This window comes from Tiliqua scincoides, chromosome 7 (genome assembly GCF_035046505.1).
Source record: "Tiliqua scincoides isolate rTilSci1 chromosome 7, rTilSci1.hap2, whole genome shotgun sequence".
In the NCBI taxonomy this organism is placed as follows: domain Eukaryota; kingdom Metazoa; phylum Chordata; class Lepidosauria; order Squamata; family Scincidae; genus Tiliqua; species Tiliqua scincoides.
In genome coordinates, this window is record NC_089827.1 from 65,025,079 (window position 1) to 65,044,916 (window position 19,838).

The 19,838-nt window shown below is 44.7% G+C and overlaps 1 protein-coding gene across 2 annotated transcripts in view; it reads right to left on the bottom strand.

Moving 5' to 3' along the window:
• CRADD (CASP2 and RIPK1 domain containing adaptor with death domain) overlaps window positions 1-19,838 on the bottom strand; it is a 71,564-nt gene that overhangs the window by 40,425 nt on the left and 11,301 nt on the right. Inside the window, exons 1-2 of one of the 2 annotated variants that reach the window (XM_066634660.1) lie at window positions 13,587-13,736; window positions 10,147-10,445 (exon numbers count right to left, since the gene is read on the bottom strand). In XM_066634660.1, coding sequence (XP_066490757.1) covers window positions 10,147-10,444 — 298 coding nt within the window. In that variant the 5' untranslated portion in view covers window position 10,445; window positions 13,587-13,736. Of the gene's footprint in view, window positions 1-10,146; window positions 10,446-13,586; window positions 13,737-19,838 lie in introns of those variants that run through there. The other variant, XM_066634661.1, reaches the window with a different exon arrangement.

The window sequence follows — 19,838 nt, forward strand, 5'->3', positions numbered from 1 at the left end:
ATTCTACTCTCTCTCTCTCTCTCTCTCTGTGTGTGTGTGTGTGCGCGTGTGCGTGTGCGTGTAATGGAAGATCAGAAGATCATCAGGTGGATGATGCAGTGTTGACAGCAATTCCATGTTTTGACAGCTGTTTGACAGCTCTGGGAAGGGCAGGGCTGGCTCCACAGCTGTAATCAAACAAGGCCAATGGAGACCTGGTTGGACACCTGAGTTTCATTTGATCATGATGGGACTTTGAATGGACATGAACTGAAGAGATGGCTCACCTGAGCCTAATTTGGACTTAACAAGGGGCTAACAAGGTAACTCACAGGTGAGCTGCATTTTGGATTATGAGACATCCAAGGATAAAAGGCAGCTTCAGAAGGAGCAAGGCTACCTGACCAAGAGCTATCCCTGACCCCGAGGGAGATGTTACCTGATCAGAGGGACCCCAGAGGCTACTTGACCCGGACCTATGCGAGAAGGGGACTGCCAGGATTCTGCTGGAGGACACAGAAGAGAAGACTGCCAGGACTCTGCTGGAGGAGACACTCTGCTGAAGACTGGACTCGGACTGGAGGCTTCAGACCTTCATCCACTGAGTTAAGTGGAGTTTTGGTGAGGGAAAGCCTCTAGACAAGAGGACTTGCAGGGAGTGTATGTGTTTGTAGCAATAAATTTTGTTAATTGCTCAACTGATAAGGAGTTCTGCATTTCTTAGCACACAACAGCTGTTGTTCTTGGAAAAGGAGGGTGTTAATTAGCCAACAAGTGGGTATTAGAAGGGAGTTGGAATATTTGAACAGGACAAATTGGTGTAGTCAACAGGATAGGGAAAATTGGGATAGGAGAGTGTGAGTGAGTAAAGTTATCACAACTGATGCAACTCAGAATTAAGATTTTTTAAAAAATGGAGCACTGGCAACATTGCCAGGATTTCAAAAAATTATGCAATGTTGCTGGAAAGGGTTTTGGTCCAATCCCCTGAATTAGTCCAACCCCCTGATCCGTGCGTCAACGACTACAGCATCCCTGCCTGCCCTCTGTTTGACAACCTCAAATGGAGGGAGATTCTACAACTGCACCTACAAGAGTGTCATTCTTCAGTGGCTGAAGGTCATCCAGTCTTTGTTGTTACTGACAGAAGTTAAATGATGGCATGCTGCTGTCCAGTAAAGGTGGAGTGATTACCTAAATAGCCTGGAGAGGTCATACAAGGCCAACAAATAACCAGAAAGGTACATTGAATGGAATGTTGTTTTCAGGACATGGATCTATTGAATTTGGACAGGGAGATTCGTAGGAGGAGAGTTCCATAATACTTCAAAAATGAGAAATATGCATTTTACGGACAGATCAAAAGAATATTTGTAAATTTTAAAAATATTCTGGGTACCTACTTCACAATGAGCATTCTAGGACTCAAGAAGTATTAATTCTGAATAAATTAATCAAGGAACTGAGCTTCACACCAAAAGCTTGCATAATAACAACTCTTCAGCAAGCAAGCAAGAAATAATGCACATGGGATGTCGGTCAATCAGCACAGAAAACATCTGGTGCCATTTATCGTTTTTATTCATCCAAAGGTGCCAAATTTCTCCCTGCAGCTCTAAGGCTGCATAATGCTAAAACTAGGGCTCAATTGCTTTATGGTTCTGAGATCGCCCCATATTTAAACACCAGGTCTTTAGAGGTGATCCAGACCAAATTTTTGCGTCAACTGATGTATGTCCCCCGATGTGTGCCGAATACCGTGGTTAGGCTGGAATCTGGTACCCCAAGTATAGAGATGTCGATGTGGCTAAATGCCTTGCATTATTTCTTGAAGATTATCTCAAGACAGTGTAATTTTACTCATTTGATCTTTTTGGATCCCTTTATAGGCTCCTGAGAAAAGAGGTGCCTGGATTACTTTAATTTTTGCAATCTTTCCCCGGAGTCTTTAACAATGATGAGCCTGGGAGACGCAAAAGAAATTTTGCGTCAGAGGTTGGTGGATCTTGAAATGAGATCTGCGAGAGCCAGACTTTCTACATATGTTTTTCTTGGGGATCAAGCTCTTATGCTTTCGCCTGCCAGGTATTTTTATAACATCGTTATTCCAAAATTCAGGATTGCTTTTACTAAAGCCAGGTGCAATGCACTCCTATCAGCAGTTCTTTTGGGGCGTTACGCAAAACGTCCTTATTCAGAGAGACTGTGCCCCTGCCATAATAATGTGGTGGAGACAACTGCCCACATTATTCTGCAATGTCCAAATTATGATGATTTGCGATATAAATTTATTTCCCCGGTTTTTGGTGCTGTAATGGGAATGCAGGTGGAGGAGCAGCTTGCCTTTCTGCTGTCTGATGTAAATCCTGATATATCGCTCAGGGTGGCCCGTTTCTGTCATGCTGCACAGTTGATAAGAAAGAAAATTGAGAGTATAAATCGATGATTTTATGATTTTATATATGTGTAAAGGGATGTTGGTTTTAATTTTGTGTATTTTGTTGTGTCTTGTGACTAGCTGGTCGGATGACCATTAATAAAGTATCTATCTATCTATCACCAAAAGCTTGCATAATAACAACTCTTCAGCAAGCAAGCAAGAAATAATGCACATGGGATGATTTCTAGTTTCTTTTCCCCCAATTTTATCCCACTTCCACCAATCTCCTACTAGCTTGTTCTTTCAAGCTACTTTCCATTAAATGGATGCATCAGTGGTAGGGGTGAAAATGGAAAGAGTTGGGAGAGGGGGAAGAGATGCCAAGGACAGTTCTACCTTTTCTCTTGTTTGCAAAGAGTCAAATCCCATTTGTTAATCTGAAGCAGGGAGTGGAATTTTGGACGTACAAAGGTTATATTGAATACATTAGTGGTACTTATGGAAACTGAGACACGTCTGTCTGCTTAGCAAAATTCAGTGCTTAATTTCAAGCATATGTTTCATTTACTTCAATTTATCTGCCAGCATTCTCAATTAAGCAAATTTTACTCAAATACTCAATTATCTGTCCTGTATTTTGGAGACTGGATCCATAGGTAGCAAGCTTTATTGTTTCCACTTATCTCATTTGTATTTTTCCTTGAAGTCTGTGTCTCAATACCCCAATTCTACATGCATTTAACTGAAATAACTCTATAGAGTCAGTTCTTTTTATATGCAAATTCGCTACCTGCCAATTCACTTATCTGAGAGGAGCAGAACTGCCACCTACCTCTTTATCTGTGACCCTGTTCCTAATATTGCACTGGTGCTGCACCGAACTGGCATTGGTATTGGCCTGTGAAGAACTGTCAGACATTTGTGCCCACTTCCAGACTTTCCCCACCATTTTGGTCACGATCTCAGGGACTCCAGCTGAACCTTCATAATGCTGACAATGATGAGAGGTCTCTAGAAGGCTATTTGCGGGCTGCTCTGGGGCTGGGGCAAGCCAAGGGCATGAGCCAAGAGACTGGTGGAGGAGGAGGAGAACCCCTTCCCCACTGATGATCTCTGAGGACTTGTGGTTGGACCAGCAACCTTTAATGAGCCGAGGGATAGCCAGCATGGCGAAATCACCATCACCATTGCCACAACCTTCAACAAATCAAGGGATATCCAGCACAGAAGAGGAAACATCAGATGTTGAAGATGTAGACGAGCCCTAGCTATTACCCAGTCCCATAGACTTCAAGTTAAGATTCAGGTTCACATAGTTCATAGAGTTTATGGTGAAGAGGGCCCCTGGAACCTAACCCCATTTCCCCCATAGGCTCAATGTTTCAGTACCTGGTAATTTGATATCCACTAGGTTTTCCAGAAATCTAACCCTAGCAGATAACGTGAACTGACTGTATTATTTTCCTATTTATCCCTGTCTTCATTCCTCCTCTACTTTCTGCTATATTGATTTTTGTTTTTGGGGGGGGGGGCAGGGATCTGTCTTCTACTGCTCTGTACAGCACTGAGTAGGTTCGTGGTGCTTTATATATTTATGGTGCATATCATTCTGCATAGTAGTCAAACTATTAATACATCCCTAAACAGCGAATTGAAACCAATCAATGTTAAGTATGGCCCATGCAATCAAAGTTACAGCATTAACTGGAAAATAACTTTAATGATTTGGAAACATGTTGTGAAGGTTCACATTGGCTGAAATACTCTATAAAGTACTCTAGTTATTAGAAAATTCTATTTTAGCATATATAATCCAGCACAGGTTTAGATATAGTTTTAAGTAGTAGAGTATAGTTTATATTTACTTACTTATATAAAAAACTATGCGTCCCGCCATGGTTGGCCTTAGTGCAATTTGGCTGAATTGGACCCCATGCTGTCTCCACCCTGGTATGGAATTGTCCTTGTCGAGATGCAGCAAGCAATGTGCTGTTGGCCCACTCACCCGCCAACACCACCAACTATTTCTGGGTGCCACGCCTTGTGTGCAGCTTGTGTGCAGCACCATCAGTGCTTGGCTTGCCAAGGCTGCATGGTGAGTGGGGGGGGGGTCCCAGGGGGAGGGTGGAAAGGTGGGTCCCCCCAGATACTTTGTTGAGAGATCATTGCTAGCAACATATGTCAGGGCATGTATAGCAAACTTCCAGGGCCACCTTGTTTTTATTCTTGCAGGGGCAAGAAGTAGGCATTTATCCTCTGTCATTGGTACAGAATTTCATGCAATTCTTTTCACGTAGAGATGAAGTCGGTCCACCTAGCCGCAGCGTGGATTCTGACTATATTGGGGAACAAGGATGCTCTGGGCAGTTGCCCTCTGTTTGGAGTCCCACAATGCTGTGCAACAGGACATCCAGCCAGACGCGATTATCCAGAGCATTCCTGTCACCTCATCTAGTTGTCATATACACGGCGACCGGGTGGAATGGTAAGGTGCGCTCACCAGGTGGATCCGGCCCTTGGGCCGGGGTTTGGATAGCTCTGTCTTATATTAACAAATAGCTAGACCTTATATCTGACCAATGCCAGAACAAACCTGGGAGAACTCCAAGGTCAGGTTTAGGAATTCTGTCAGATTCAGAACAAACGTTCAATTGTTGTCTGGGAATGTACTCACTTGGGATTTGTTCTGCGGTTGTTCTCCACTTCAAAATGCAATCAGACTTTCAGAGAATAAATTCATTCACCCATGGGATATCTCAAACAGATTCCACTGTGGCAATCCTCCCATGGAAATACTCCAGACAAGTTCCGAACACACGCATGCAACACATCACTATGCGAATTCCCTATCAAACAACATTTGAACCACCTGGAAAGACTAATCATGATGGGGGGGGGGAGAGGGGGAAGAAAGCCTGCCAGCTGCATAGAAAGCAGAATCATGGATTTGCATAGAAAACAGAACCATGGATTCAGATAGCCATGTGAAATTGCAGTCAGACTTCAAAACCATGTGATAATAACAGTAATATTTGTTCTGGGTCTCAGCCGTAGTTTGCAGCTACAGTCGAGTTATATCATCACAGATGACTGTTACAGAGAAGTAATAGCTTTAAGTGATGCAATCTGCAAGATGAGGAGAAAAAAAACTTTAATGTTTCCATAAAAATGGACTGAATGTATGAAAAACTTGTTCTTTTAGCACATTTCCGGCATTTGGCAATTAAAACTTGTAAAAAGATTATGCTGACCTCATTTGAGTGTTCCACTCCTAAAACACAAAGTGCTGATCTGACATCCTTGCAAGAGAATCTAATGACAGAGCCAAGAGACCGTACTGTTTCTAGCAACATTAATTCATTATAATAAGAGCAGCATCTTGTGAATGCCTCATGGTTTTATAGGCCATTGGAGTAATTGCAGACAGGATGGAGTTAGATGCTTCCTTAGGATCTTTCTAATTGCAGACTGCCAAATAAAAGCTTTGATCTAAACCTAGCCCTTTTCTAAACAATAAAAGTACTGGGCAACAAGTTGAGTTAGTTCACTCTGAATCTCAAAACTTGACTGGAACAGATAAATAGCACATAGAGGTGGGACCTCTGTATCCACTGATCTGACACACCACTGATACTGAGGTCCAACTTTAAATGCTTTGTAACAAAGAAAAAAGCACCAAAATCCAATTTCCCTCCTTTGTGCTGTTAAATAATTATATTTTCATTCTACTAGATTCCATTATTCACCCCGTCTAGTAGCTGAATGCAGTATAGCATCTATACCAATGGATTCTAGGGTGACAGAAGAGGAGCAAGAAATCAGGAAGTGGGTCTTTAAAGCTATTTTCCCACTGATTTGATAGCTACTGATTTTTTTTTAATTATCCGCTGAGGGTTCTGAACTGACTTGTAGCTAAACAACCATATGGCTATTCAAACAGATGGCCATTCCTTTGTCAGGCAAATAACTTGTTAATAGCCCAGGATGACTGGTTGAGGTTTCCTTTATGAGGGGCAATTGTCAAAAGATGTCTTGCAATGGCAATGCCACCATAACTTAAGGAAAGTGAGACATCTCACAAGGGCTTTTTTTCTAATGGAAGGGGGGGGGTGGAGTTCCGGCACCTTTTTGCAGGGGCCCCTCCCCTTCAGAGGCATTCTAGGAGGGGGGGAGCAAAACAGAGGCAGAGTAGACAGGCACAGGATTGGACTCTAAGGCTGCCATCCTATCCACAATAAGCCCTATTCACTAAAGTGGACTTCTGAGTAGACATGCATAGGATTGGGCTCTTAGGCTGCAATCCTAGGCACTTTCCTGGGAGTAAGCTCCATTGACTATAACAAGACTTACTTCAGAGTAGACATACCTAGGATTGGGCTCTTAATCCTGCCAGAGATATATATCTTACCCGGTTTCACATGTTAAGGGCAGATGAAAAGGGATTCTACGCGTGTACAACATGCTGTCCAGCCTTGCCAGAGATCTTCCTCGTCCTTCCCCCACAAGCATGCCCTCCGCCAGCTCCTCTCCAGCAATGCACAGCAGCTGCTCAGGGCAGCAGAGAACATAAAATTGCATGCCAAGCGCCTTCCCAAAAACACAGAGTATTCTGATACCTGAATTAAACCATATTTAATCGCTTGTTTGCAAAAGTAGCTGTTTCTATGTGCACCTAAGGACCCCTCTCATGTAAGAATTCCTTTTTTGTTCTTACTCCCACAGTTGCTTAGAGAAATTTTACTACATGGAACTCATGTAAGCCATTTTTTGGAATCCATTCACTGCTTCCTCTCCTCGAAGTAATGCCACACTACATACTACACGCTACAAGTGCACCTGTACAGTATTTTTCCCCATGTGTAGAAAAAGTAGCTAGGGGGAAGGGGATGTAGAGATTGACAGCACAATCCTATGCATGTCTACTCAGAAGTAAGTCCATCTTTAGGGGGGAAGCACATAAAAGATATTTTATTTCTCCAATAAAAAAATGGTTTATAAATAAATAAATAAATAAAAGATTAACAAGTTGTGAGTTCCTGCACCTTTTTTTTCACAAAAAAAGCACTGCATCTCACCCTCTCTAGCAAACTGTGTGTGTGTGGGGGGGGGGAGCAGGTGTATTTGTGAAAAAAAAAAGTAGACAGTTGAATGTCCTGTGAGGAGCAGGGGGTTCTTTTTTCTGGGGATCTGAAATGGTAGTTGGTCAGCTGGTAGTGAGATAAACACACGCACACGCACACATGCTGTTTATCTCCACATGGGCCAAGATCCTTGTCCTAAGCAAAAAGCTCAGCTTGGAGAAAGGGGATGAAGAATGGTCAGACCTTGGGACTCAGTTCCAGTTTTGACACCAGTCAACTAGGAGACCCATAGCCAGATACACCGAAGCCAGAGACCCAGAACTGGAGATCATGGAACCAGTACACACCTGAGACAGTCAGAACTCCTTGAAAAACCAGACCTTCCCATGCCTAGAACTACTTCACTGAGCCCTGTACAAATACCATGAGAAGTGCAATACAGTGACAGAGGGATACAAGACTCCATGCCAACGGGTTGCCCCTTTATATCTCTCTGTTCTCCAGAAAGGGAGCAGCGGCAAGGAACAGACCATCAAGTCCTACAGGTTATTTAAGATCTCATTTCTCCTCTGACTCTCCTCCAAGTTGCTCACTCCATCATCAGCTCATGTTTAACCATGCTTCTGGTTAGTTACTTTTAAAAGATTGTCACTACTCTCAACAACTTTCATTTCTCATGTTCCTGGAGTTGCATGGCTATCACTTCCCTATGGCTTCATCCCAGCTTCTCTGGAAACATCTCTATACAGGAAGTCACAGGATGGGCTAAATAACGGATGACTCCCTACACAAGAGCCATCTAACTAGGATGACCACTGCTTGGAGAGCAACCAGGTTATCATCCCAGTCCATATTTTTTCCTGTATAATACAAATATACCTTCAATCTTTATCTAGTCTTTGTTTCATTCACCACACCCACTACAGGGGAGGGCTGTAGCTCAGTGTAGAGCATTTGCTTTGTAACAATAAGGCTCCAGATTAAATCTCTGGCATCTCCAAATTAGACCAGGAAAGAATCCTGCCTGAAACCTTGCAGTACCATTGCCAGTCACTACAGACAATATTGGCCTAGATGGACCAATGATCTGATGCAATGTCATTTATATAAATACAGACATTTCTTGGCAATTGCTAGGAAGCAAGTTGACTACCAAAGCCTTGCATTTGTCATCTCAGCACAGCCTAGTGCCATTTATTCCAAGTAATAAGGAAAGCTATGGGTTAGTTCTCACTAAAGCAGTGGTTTTCAGACTGGGGTGCCTGAAGGCCCTGGCCTCTTTCTCCTTAAGGGGTGGGGCAGGGGGGAGGCAGGGACGCAATCCCCAGGATTGCACCACTCAGGAGGGCTGCAGGGACTGGGATGCACTCACCAGTCCCTGCAGCAACCTGTTGGGGGTGTGGGGAGCCCTGCGCAAGCACCTGCAGGGCTCCGCAGGTCATCAGAAGTGGAAGTGGAGCAATCACGCTCCACTTCTGCAAAACCAGACGTGGAGCGTAATCGCCCCCGCTGCCTCCCCCACCCCCGCAAGGACTTACAGCAAACTCTCCTAGAGAGTTTGAAAACCGCTGCACTAACGGGTTACCAACTACTGTGGGGGTTGTACCATATCCTTTGGGGGGGGGGGACCTGTATCACATGATGAAATGTGATCATCATGTCAAATGTCATCATGTATCACGTGATGAAATGTGTCGACCCAGTGTGCGGTGGCACTAAGAAGGCCAATTCTATGCTTGGGATCATTAGAAAAGGTATTGAGAACAAAACAGCTAATATTATAATGCCATTGTACAAATCGATGGTAAGGCCACACCTGGAGTGTTGTGTCCAGTTCTGGTCGCCGCATCTCAAAAAAGACAGTGGAAATGGAAAAGATGCAAAAGAGGGCAACTAAGATGATTGCTGGGCTGGGGCACCTTCCTTATGAGGAAAGGCTACAGCGTTTGGGCCTCTTCAGCCTAGAAAAGAGACGCCTGAGGGGGGACATGATTGAGACATACAAAATTATGCATGGGAAGGATAAAGTGGATAGAGAATGCTCTTTACACTCTCACATAACCCCAGAACCAAGGGACATCCACTAAAATTGAGTGTTGGGAGAGTTAGGACTGACTGAAGAAAATATTGCTTTACGCAGCGTGTGGTTGGACTGTGGAACTCCTTGCCACCAGATGTGGTGATGGCATCTGGCCTGGATGCCTTTAAAAGGGGATTGGACAAGTTTCTGGAGGAAAAATCCATTATGGGTTACAAGCCATGATGTGTATGTGCAACCTCCTCATTTTAGAAATGGGCTATGTCAGATGCAAGGGAGGGAACCAGGATGCAGGTCTCTTATCAGGTGTGCTCCCTGGGGCATTTGGTGGGGCTGCTGTGAGATACAGGAAGCTGGACTAGACGGGCCTATGGCCTGATCCAGTGGGGCTGTTCTTATGTTCTTAAATGTACGGGTTCATTCAGAAAAAAGTGTTCTTGTTTTCTGTGTGCAGATGTCAGTGAGGTGAGGCCCTTCTTCCTAATATCTAGTTTTCTATTTGCAGGGTACTGTTTGTAAGGAGGAGCATTTAATCAGGTGAGCTCCCACCTAAATCCTGAAGTGGTTCAGTCCAAGAATGGGTTCATCGCTTCAGTGAGAACTAGGCCTAGCATCACAGCTCTAAAGTAAAAATGGCATTCCCGAAGCACCGATAGCCACAAACTTACCTTCAAGCCCCCCTAGTATAAATTCATTACGCATTGCCTCGAGTTTCTCTCTCACCCATGGAAACTCCTGTAAGGACTCCAGAAAAGTGTCAAAAGCTTTGGGACCTCTTGTAGGTAGAATGTCAAGCAGCATCATGGTTTTTCTGTGGTTGGTGACTTGGGACTTTATTTCTTGCAAGTGGTTTTCGGTTAGAATCCCTTCTTGGTAAAGATACTGAATTATCAGGCCCTCCACCAGCAGCTCTGCACACAGCTCCAGGCGAAGGGAGCGCAGGATCTGCTTGTCTCTGGCATCCATCCTGGGGAGAAAGAAAGAGAAGCATGTTTGAGAAGCTGAAAAGCACAGGATACAAGTATTTTCTTGTCTTGTGTGCTCCCTGAGGCATCTGGTGGGTTATTGTGAGATACAGGAGCCTGGACTAGATGGGCCCATGGCCTGATCCATCAGGGCTCTTTCTAAGAACATAAGAAGAGCCCCACTGGATCAGGCCATAGGCCCATCTAGTCCAGCTTCCTGTATCTCACAGCGGCCCACCAAATGCCCCAGGGAGCACACCAGATAACAAGAGACCTGCAAGGCTTCCTGGGAATTGTAGTTAAGAACATAAGAATGGCCCCACTGGATCAGGCCATAGGCCCATCTAGTCCAGCTTCCTGTATCTCACAGCGGCCCACCAAATGCCCCAGAGCACACCAGATAACAAGAGATCTCATCCTGGTGCCCTCTGTTGCATTTGGCATTCTGACATAGCCCATTTCTAAAATCAGGAGGTTGCACATACACATCATGGCTTGTACCCCGTAATGGATTTTTCCTCCAGAAACTTGTCCAATCCCCTTTTAAAGGCGTCCAGATGCCGTCACCACATCCTGTGGCAAGGAGTTCCACAGACCAACCACACACTGTGTAAAGAAATATTTTCTCTTATCTGTTCTAACTCTCCCAACACTCAATTTTAGTGGATGTCCCCTGGTTCTGGTGTTATGTGAGAGTGTAAAGAGCATCTCCCTATCCACTCTGTCCATCCCCTGCATAATTTTGCTCTTTGCATAATTCTATGCTCTTATGTCTTAGAAAGGGGGCATTTTACAATGCAAAGAATTCCACAAATAGGTTCAGAATAAAAATTGCCTGCTTGATTTTCATATTGAAAAACAAACTTATGAAGAAATCAAAGTCCACCGTAAGTTCCTTCTCTCTTCTCGAATTGTTCTGCAACATTTTTACACACCTTTTTTGCTGTTAATATAGTAGACCATATCATCACAAACTAAGCCAGTGGTGTCAAACTTCATACAGCGGGCCAAGTAGCTTTCATGATGCCTGCTGAGGGCCAGAAGTCATGTCATTAAGCAGGAAGTGTTGTCACTGCCAGAAATGCAAAGTGAGGTCACGGCCGTAAACACATTTTTTCTTGCTTAAAAACCCAGCTGCAAATGGGAGGAAGAGGAAATCAGCAAATCTTGACCATATTTTCAAGATATGGGAGAGCCAAGTTATCATTGGCTTTCAGCAGTGTAACCAGCACAGCTCAGCAGCTGGTGATGGGAGAGCTGGAGGGCCAGATAAAGAGTTTCCATGGGCTGCATCTGGCCCCTGGGTCATGTTCGACACTCCTGAACTAAGCTATTTCAGATATTCCAAACCATCAGTCTTGCCCCTAACTGCCCCAGGACACATTTGTCCTGAGACTTTAGCCAAGGCTATCTATCAACCTTGGCACAGCTACATGGAAGAGACTGCATGGAAGAATGGCAGAAACAACCATGCAGAAATGGCTGCTTTCTCTGTTCAAGGCCCAGCCACATGTTCAAGGTCACATTTTATGTTTTGCATGCTAATGCTCCTTTGGCACCAGTTGGGGGCATCACATAAAGATTTTTAATACCCAAATTGGCCCTAAGAAATACATTAGAAACTCTGAATATAACCAGAAAATCCGTTAAAACAGAAAAGAAAGAAAATTCTTTACGGTACAGGGGGAAAAAGAAACCCACAAGCTCCACCTCCTGTCCTACCCCCTTTCAACTTCAGCCAAAACACCAGCCTCCTTAGCCCGTTAAAACACAAACACTGAATGGGTCATTGCAACAGGTAAGAGTCAGGTAGGCTGACTGTAAATTGAGCCCAGGTAGAAAGTGATGGTTTGACTACAATTATGGCACGGGTCAGCAACCTACAGCCCACGGCTGGGTCCAGCCCACCACCCAAAGTCATCTGGCTCTCACAGAGCTCGGCTTGGGAGGCAAAGCCTCATGCCCAGATTGCCGCACAACGGGCAGGTTATGGCATGGCATGGCAGAGTTGCCTACCCAAACTTGTGGAGCAATGATGTCATCGCTGAATGTCCAGCCACTTTGCCTGAAAAGGTGGCCAACCCCTTAGCTGAAGTGACACTGAAGGTGGTTCAGCGTCTATGTATTTAGACAACTTCTATGTATTTAGAAGTTGGAGGCAGGGACGCACGCGGTGCAGGGGCAGCAGGTGGGGCAGAACTGCCCCATCATAGTCCATGGAAAAGCACTACCGATGCCCTGCCTGCTTACACCTGAGGAGGCTCTCTTTACACCTGATAGCCATGTGAATTTGAAGCTGGACCTGTCAAAATTCTCCCCTACCCACTAGGGATGTGCGGTGCAAGGGTGGCAGGTAAGGCAGAACTGCCCCATCGCAGTCCATGGCAAAGCACCACTACTGCCCTGCCTGCTTACACATGAGGAGGCTCTCCTTACACCAGAGATAGCAGTTGTAAGGAGAGCCTCTTCAGCGTAAGGAGGCAGGGCAGCGGTAGTGCTTCTCCATGAACTACAGTGGGGCAGATCTGCCTCACCTGCCTCCCCCCCACACACATCCCTGGTTGGGGGTGTGTGTGAATTTTGACAGGTGCAGCTTCAAATTCACATGGCTGAAGAGCAAGGGAGAATGAACCTATTGAACCCAGCTCTCCCTAATGCTAGTCTATCATACTGGCTCAAGTTACATACTTGCTAATATTGTAGCCACTATGAAAAGCTTGCCAATATTATTGGCTAACCTAGCTTTTGTAGAGGGGTGAAGTTTTAGCACTTATTTTATCTAATTTTACCCTTGGCTGCCAATATTTATCTATTTATCTACACACACACACACACACAAACACACACACAAATTTATATGTATATAACTAAATGTATATACAACTTTTTTTAAAGGCACTGGACCTATGCTCAGTGAAACTCTTTACCTGCATTTCTCTGGCTGAACTCAAATTAACTCCTTACGCACAGGAACCAAGAAATGCCAGGAAGGTTGCATGGAGATGGAAACTGCACAGAGAAACTTCCTTGCAAAGGAAGCCAGGAGAAACCAAGCAGCAGGGCGTTGCTCCCAGTGAAACAGCATAATCAAAGCATCTTAAGGAAGAAATGTTGAAAAGGGCTTTCCCTGGGAAGATACTCACCAGACCAAGCGCAGCAGCAGGGATCATGGATCAAAGGAGGTGGTTTGCAAGACAGCTCTCATATCCCCATCTTGCTTGACTGCAGAATTGTGGACAGGAAGTGCTCACCCATATTTCTTAAGGGCAAAACTCCAGAGAGCACATAGACTCATAAAGCAGAACTAGGAGTAGACTGATCATGCCATTGTGTCGAGGCGGAGCTTCCCGGTGACTTTGGACGCTGCCCCTCCCCTGCGAGGTGAAATTGACACAACTGCTCATAGGAGGACCACCGGGAGAAACCCAGGAGTTTTGCATAGCTGAGATTGGGCAAGAGAGTGTACATGCTCCCTTCCCCCTTCTATTTCTAAAAGTAGAAGCCAAAACAGGAGAACTTCCTGATCTTGCAAATTCATTTCTGGGACGGGGGGGGGGGGGAATTGATCTTTAATTTTTTTTAAAGCACATCTGTTGCAAAAACAACATCGTTTTTAATCCTCATATTGCAGGTTGTGGGGTGACCAGGCATCCTCTTTTTCCAGGACTTGTCCTCTTTTTTAGCTTTGTGCCCTGCAAAAGAACTTAAAGTCCTCCTTTTCCCTGTGAGTGAGCAGTTCAGAGCCTTCTTGTAATTAACAAATTATATGTAATAAATTATAAGTAATATAGTTTTAAATTTCATGATAAGTAGTATAGTGTTTAAATTAACCACTTGAAATCAAAATACAGGTGTTCTTAGTTTTTATTTTGCCATGTCCTACATTTTTATTGGGTGTCCTACATTTTGGAGTGCCTGGTTCTCTTTTGTGGTTATGACATCTGGTCACCCTTGCAACAGAGTGTCCTGTCCCCCCATTGCTCACTAAAAATAGTTTTAAAAGTAGAAGCCAAGACACAATGACTTCCTGCTGTTGCAAACTCAGTTCTTATTTCTTGTGAAAAAATTTGATTTTTAATTTTTTTAAAGCAGATTTGTTGCAAAAACAACATAGCGTTTTCTTTTAAATCATCATATTGCAGGTTGTGGGGGCTGTGGCTGAGAGGGGCTTGCTACAACCCAAAAGGGCAATTGCAAGTTAGAAATGGGGACAAACCTGAGAGTGGGGTTTACAATGACCCTGTTGCTGTTGCAGTGTTGTCCTGTATTATAATCTTCACATTGCAGAAAGGGGTGAGGGCTAAAGGAGAGACTAGCTCGTGACTGCCCTGCAAGGTGTCCCAAGTTGGAAAAGGGCTAAAGCAGGGATGTCATACTCATTTCATGCAGAGAGCCAGATTTAGCATTCATGGTTCCTGCTGAGGGCTGCAAGTGACATCATTAAGCAGGAAGAGATGTGATTAAGCTGATGATGGTTAGAAACAAGCACTTTGTTCTGACACAGAAACTCATTAACTGCAAATGACAGAAGGGAAGATGTGCAAATCTTGTTTGTATTTTCAGGATATGAGAGACCCAATTATCAAACTGGGAGAGCCCAACTATAATGGGGGCCAGATAATTTGCTTCCAGGGGGCACATTTGACCCATGGGCATTATTTTTGACACCTGTGGGCTAAAGGCTGAGAATAGCTTAGACCAGGGGTGCCCAAACCCCAGCCCTAGGGCCACATGCGGCCCTCGAGGCCTCTCAATGCGGCCCTCAGGGAGCCCCCAGTCTCCAATGAGCCTCTGGTCCTCCAGAGATTTGTTGGAGCCCACACTGGCCCGACGCAACTGCACTCAGCATGAGGGCGACTGTTTGACCTCTTGTGTGAGCTGTGGGATGAGGGCTTCCTCCACTGCCTCCTGTTTCACAACTGTGATGCAGCAGCAAGGAAAGGCCAACCTTTCTTTGTGCAAGGCCTTTTATAGGTCTTGAGTTATTACAAGACCTTCATTCATTCATTCATTCATATAAGTTCATCTGTAATATATTCATTTATGTAAACTTATGTAAATTTATTCAAATTTTAAATGTAAAATTTTTCCCCAGCCCCCAACACAATGTCAGAGAGATGATGTGGCCCTCCTGCCAAAAACTTTGGACACCCCTGGCTTAGACAGCTCAGTACTGTTGCCCAAAACTGCAAGTTAGAGGTGGGACTGAGTCTGAGAGAATTGTTCACAACAACCTTGTAATGTAGTCCAGGGCTATAGTCCTCACATTGCAGAAAAGAGTGGTGGGGGTCTAAGGATTTGAGACTGGCTTATTACAGCCCTGCCGTATAATGCAGGCTGGAGAATGGACTGAGACAGAGGTGTGGTCTTAGACAGCTTGGCACTGTTGTCCAGTGTTGCTATTCCCTCATGTTGTGTGTGTGTGTATTATCACACAGCCACCCTTTTCCATGATCTCCACATATGAGCCTGGGGCTGAGATTGATAGTCACAACAGCTCTCTAACGGTGCAAATTGCCACCTTCTTATTGATTATTGGGGAAATCTAACATGACATCTAATTTGGATTTTTTAAAAATATGAATCTCACAAGTGAAATTAATGTGTGACTCTGGGAATTCATGACCAAAAACATGGACCTGTACTTCAAGTTCCTTAAGCCAGTGTTCCTCAAACTGTGGGTTGGGACCCACTAGGTGGGTCGTGAGCCAATTTCATGTTGGTCCCCATTCATTTCAATATTTTGTTTTTAATATATTAGACTTGATGCTGCCATGGTACGTGACTGCATTTGGGGAAATGCGACAGATCTGTACTTTGAACAGGCTACTATGTTTATGCTTTTTATTCCTGGATAAGTGTGGGTGGGATTGCAGAATTGTTAAAAATTTTGCTGCTTGATGATGTCACTTCCTGTCATGACATCACTTCTGGTGGGTCCCGACAAATTCTCATTCTAAAAAGTGGGTCCTGGTGCTAAAAGTGTGAGAACCACTGCCAAGGACTGAATGAAGTCCAGAGGGGCGTCATCCTTTCATTCCACTTTCCATTACAGCCAAATCATGACACCCCCCCCCCATAACCTCCTGAAAATAGTAGCTAAGGGAGCTGTCGCAAGAGGTAAGGGGGCAGGCACTCCTCTGTCTCTTCCATAATGTGAGCACAACACTAAAGCACAATACAGATATATCACTTCTGATTGCATTCATAATATCGTAATAAACATTGTTTCTATTATATAATCAGTAACACTAACAGTTTGGTATTGTTATAGAGTATTGTACTGGTTATATTGGATTAATATTTCAGATGAATATTCAGGATAACATAATGCAGATCACTTAGGAACACCTAAAGCCCAATCCTAAGCTTCCCTAGTGCCCAGGGGTGCAGTGGCACCTAAATGTCGACTGCTACATCCAGTGGGGCCAGGGAAGTACCACCAGGTCTCCTTTGGGGTAAAGGAACTTATGTTGCCTTTAGACCCAGGCAGCCCCAACGGGTCTCCTTGGATCTGTGACCACTATTGAGTGGGTGCAGATTTGAGGAGACCCGTTTCAGGTTTCCTTCCCTGCTGCCATCTCTGCCCCCCTCCCAGGTCCTCCTCCCCTGCTCTTTCCTACCCAGTTCTGCCCCTATTCCTGCCTTCCCCCCTGCCCCGGAACACCCTGCCGCCTACTGGTGGCAAAACGTACTGCTGGCAGCCCTTACCGTGTATCCTCTGGCATCACGGTCCCGTGCTGACTGCTGCTGGGCCTGGTGCCGGAGGTGTGCCTTTACCTCTGGTACAATAATAATAATATAATATACAGTATTTATATACCGCCTTTCTTGGTCTTTATTCAAGACTTTATTCAAGGCGGTTTACACAGGCAGGCTTATTAAATCTCCAAAGGGATTTTTACAATTTGAAAGAAGGTTCTCTCTTTCAAGAACCACCACATTCAAGATGTTACACTCCGATCTGGTTTCACATTCTGGCCTCCATCCTCCCACGCTCCGAGCAGATGGAACAGCTCAGCTGCAGCTTGTCAGCTGCTTCAAGGTCGCACGGTGCCGGTGGCCTCGAACTGGCGACCTTGTGGATGTTAATCTTCAGGCAAATGGAGGCTCTACCCTCTAGACCAGACCTCCTGCCCACTTATGGCACTTCTCACGACAATAGGGCCTGCAGCGGTGGGGGAGAACTGGCACTGGGCCCAATAGGATTGGGCCCCTTGTATTCTTCTCTTTATTCTTGGAACAGCCTCCGGAATACCTTCATAACACCTCATTAACTTCCTTCAAAGCCTTCTTAAAACTCACCTCTTCCATGAACCCTTTGGAACAACCCCTCAGTTCCCATGCTCTCCTGTAACTTAAGTACATGTATTATATAATATATATAATAGCCGCCCTGGGTCCCTTTAGGGAGAAGGGCGGGATATAAATAAAGTTATATCCTGATGATATATGATAATGATATATGATAATGATAATGCATACCCCTGCCTCCATTTTCTTCTCCTTTCTTGTTCTTGTGTTAATATCTAGATTGGAAACGCTTCAGGGCAGGGACCTACTTGCTCATTCTTTGTAAATTACTATGTACAAGACTGGAGCTATATTTTATTTATCATCATCATCGTTGTCGTCGTTGTCGTCATCATCATCATCAACAACACCATTTTGTACAACAGTTATGGTTGTTTCATAGTGCTTAACATGTGGAGTAGAGTTTCTTTCCTTCCCACTCACTGCTAGAGGCAGTTTTGGATTTTGGGGAAGTGGGGGAGCCCATACACAGGTTGCAGCAAGAGCAACAAGGAGGACTCAGTTCTCCACTTGGCCAATCATGCAGTCTACAAGGCAAGCCCACAGCATGGGCTGGACTAGATGACCTTCTCCAATTCAAGTATGCTATGATTCTATGGCTGGTGGCAGAGACCTGCGTGATCCCAGCTGTCCCTCTTTGGAGTTGCTAACCTACTTGTTCCAGGCAGATCCCTGTTGCTTTGTAAAGTCCATGGCAGTGATATGCCGGGGCAGCCAGATTTCATTGACATCTGTTGCTTGGCTGTGTGTCAGATAACTTGCAAAGATACCAGAGTCCTGGCGTGTGTGTATGTGTGAGTTGTTTGGCAACTTCACTTGTATGTTCCTCTTTCAGATGCCGCTCCGTTTTCGAGACCATTCAATAAGAACTTGATCCTACTTGTCACTTTGTTAACAGATAGTGATCCTTCCTTTCCCCCCCCCCCATTGTTTCGCACCTCAGCTGGTCTCAGGGTGGGACTTTGCAGAGGGGGGATGAAGGGGCCTCTCTGCTACTAGGCTCAGGGTCTGCAGCATCCTCACGCCTTGGGCTCTAGTGGGGGGTGGGTGGGCGGGCAGAACCTCTTGTTGATCACAAGCTGCCTATTCATGTTGCCATGTTGTATAAATCAGACAGTTGGGGAGGGAAGGGGGGGCAGCATAATGGCTGGGGCTACTATGCAGCAGTTGCCAGCAATGATACAAAGGGTGTGTGTGTGTGAGGGGTTAATTGGGTAAGCTGCTGCAATAGGGGCACAATGTCACCTACAAGCCCAATGATTTGCACCTACCAGCTTGCTAGGTGTGCCTGCTTGTGGTAATGTGGGATGCCAGGTGCCCAGTGAAGTACTCCTGGAATGCTTCTTCCTTCAGCAAAGCGGGCAGAAAGCAGCTTTGTGAACTTGCCACGAAGGTTCCAGCCTGTTTCTTTTGCTGTATTTCTGATCAGTTGAGTGCAATGTTCGTCTGCATAAGCAGTGTGGCTGGGACTGAACCTGCCCAGCAGTGTCACTAGGATTTGCGACATCCAGTGCAAGAGCTCGTTGCTTCCTGCCCCCATGACGGACCTGCTTTCGTACCAGACCATACAGAATAAACTACAATATCATATGCACCCCATAAACACAGTGGCATCACTACGTTTGGTGTCACCCCACTAACTTTATTTATTTAAATAGAACAGTACAGGTCACGCAATAAATTGGTAACCAACAAAAATCAATGGCCAACTTGATGGTACTCACTCGAATGGATAAGAGTTCTAGTACTAGCTCTGCTACATGCAAATGAGAGCTGACTCATAGGAACACCTTATTGATTCCCTGCTGTGCCATTGTAACATCTTATTGATTCTCAGGACAATCAGTTTCATTGGCCAGTTCTGAGTTAAGAAAATCCACTTTTTGTGACATAAGGCAGTTGTGTTTTCCCTTTCTGGTTGTTTCTTTCTAACCTTTGATAGAATACAGATATTTCAACATGGTTTGTTTCATTGAATTCAGCACTAAATTATGCATCAAATGATATATAACATGATGATACTGTCAAAAAATACCAAGGTTTCACAATTTTGGCCAGTAGTGGTGTGGACCCTTGAACGT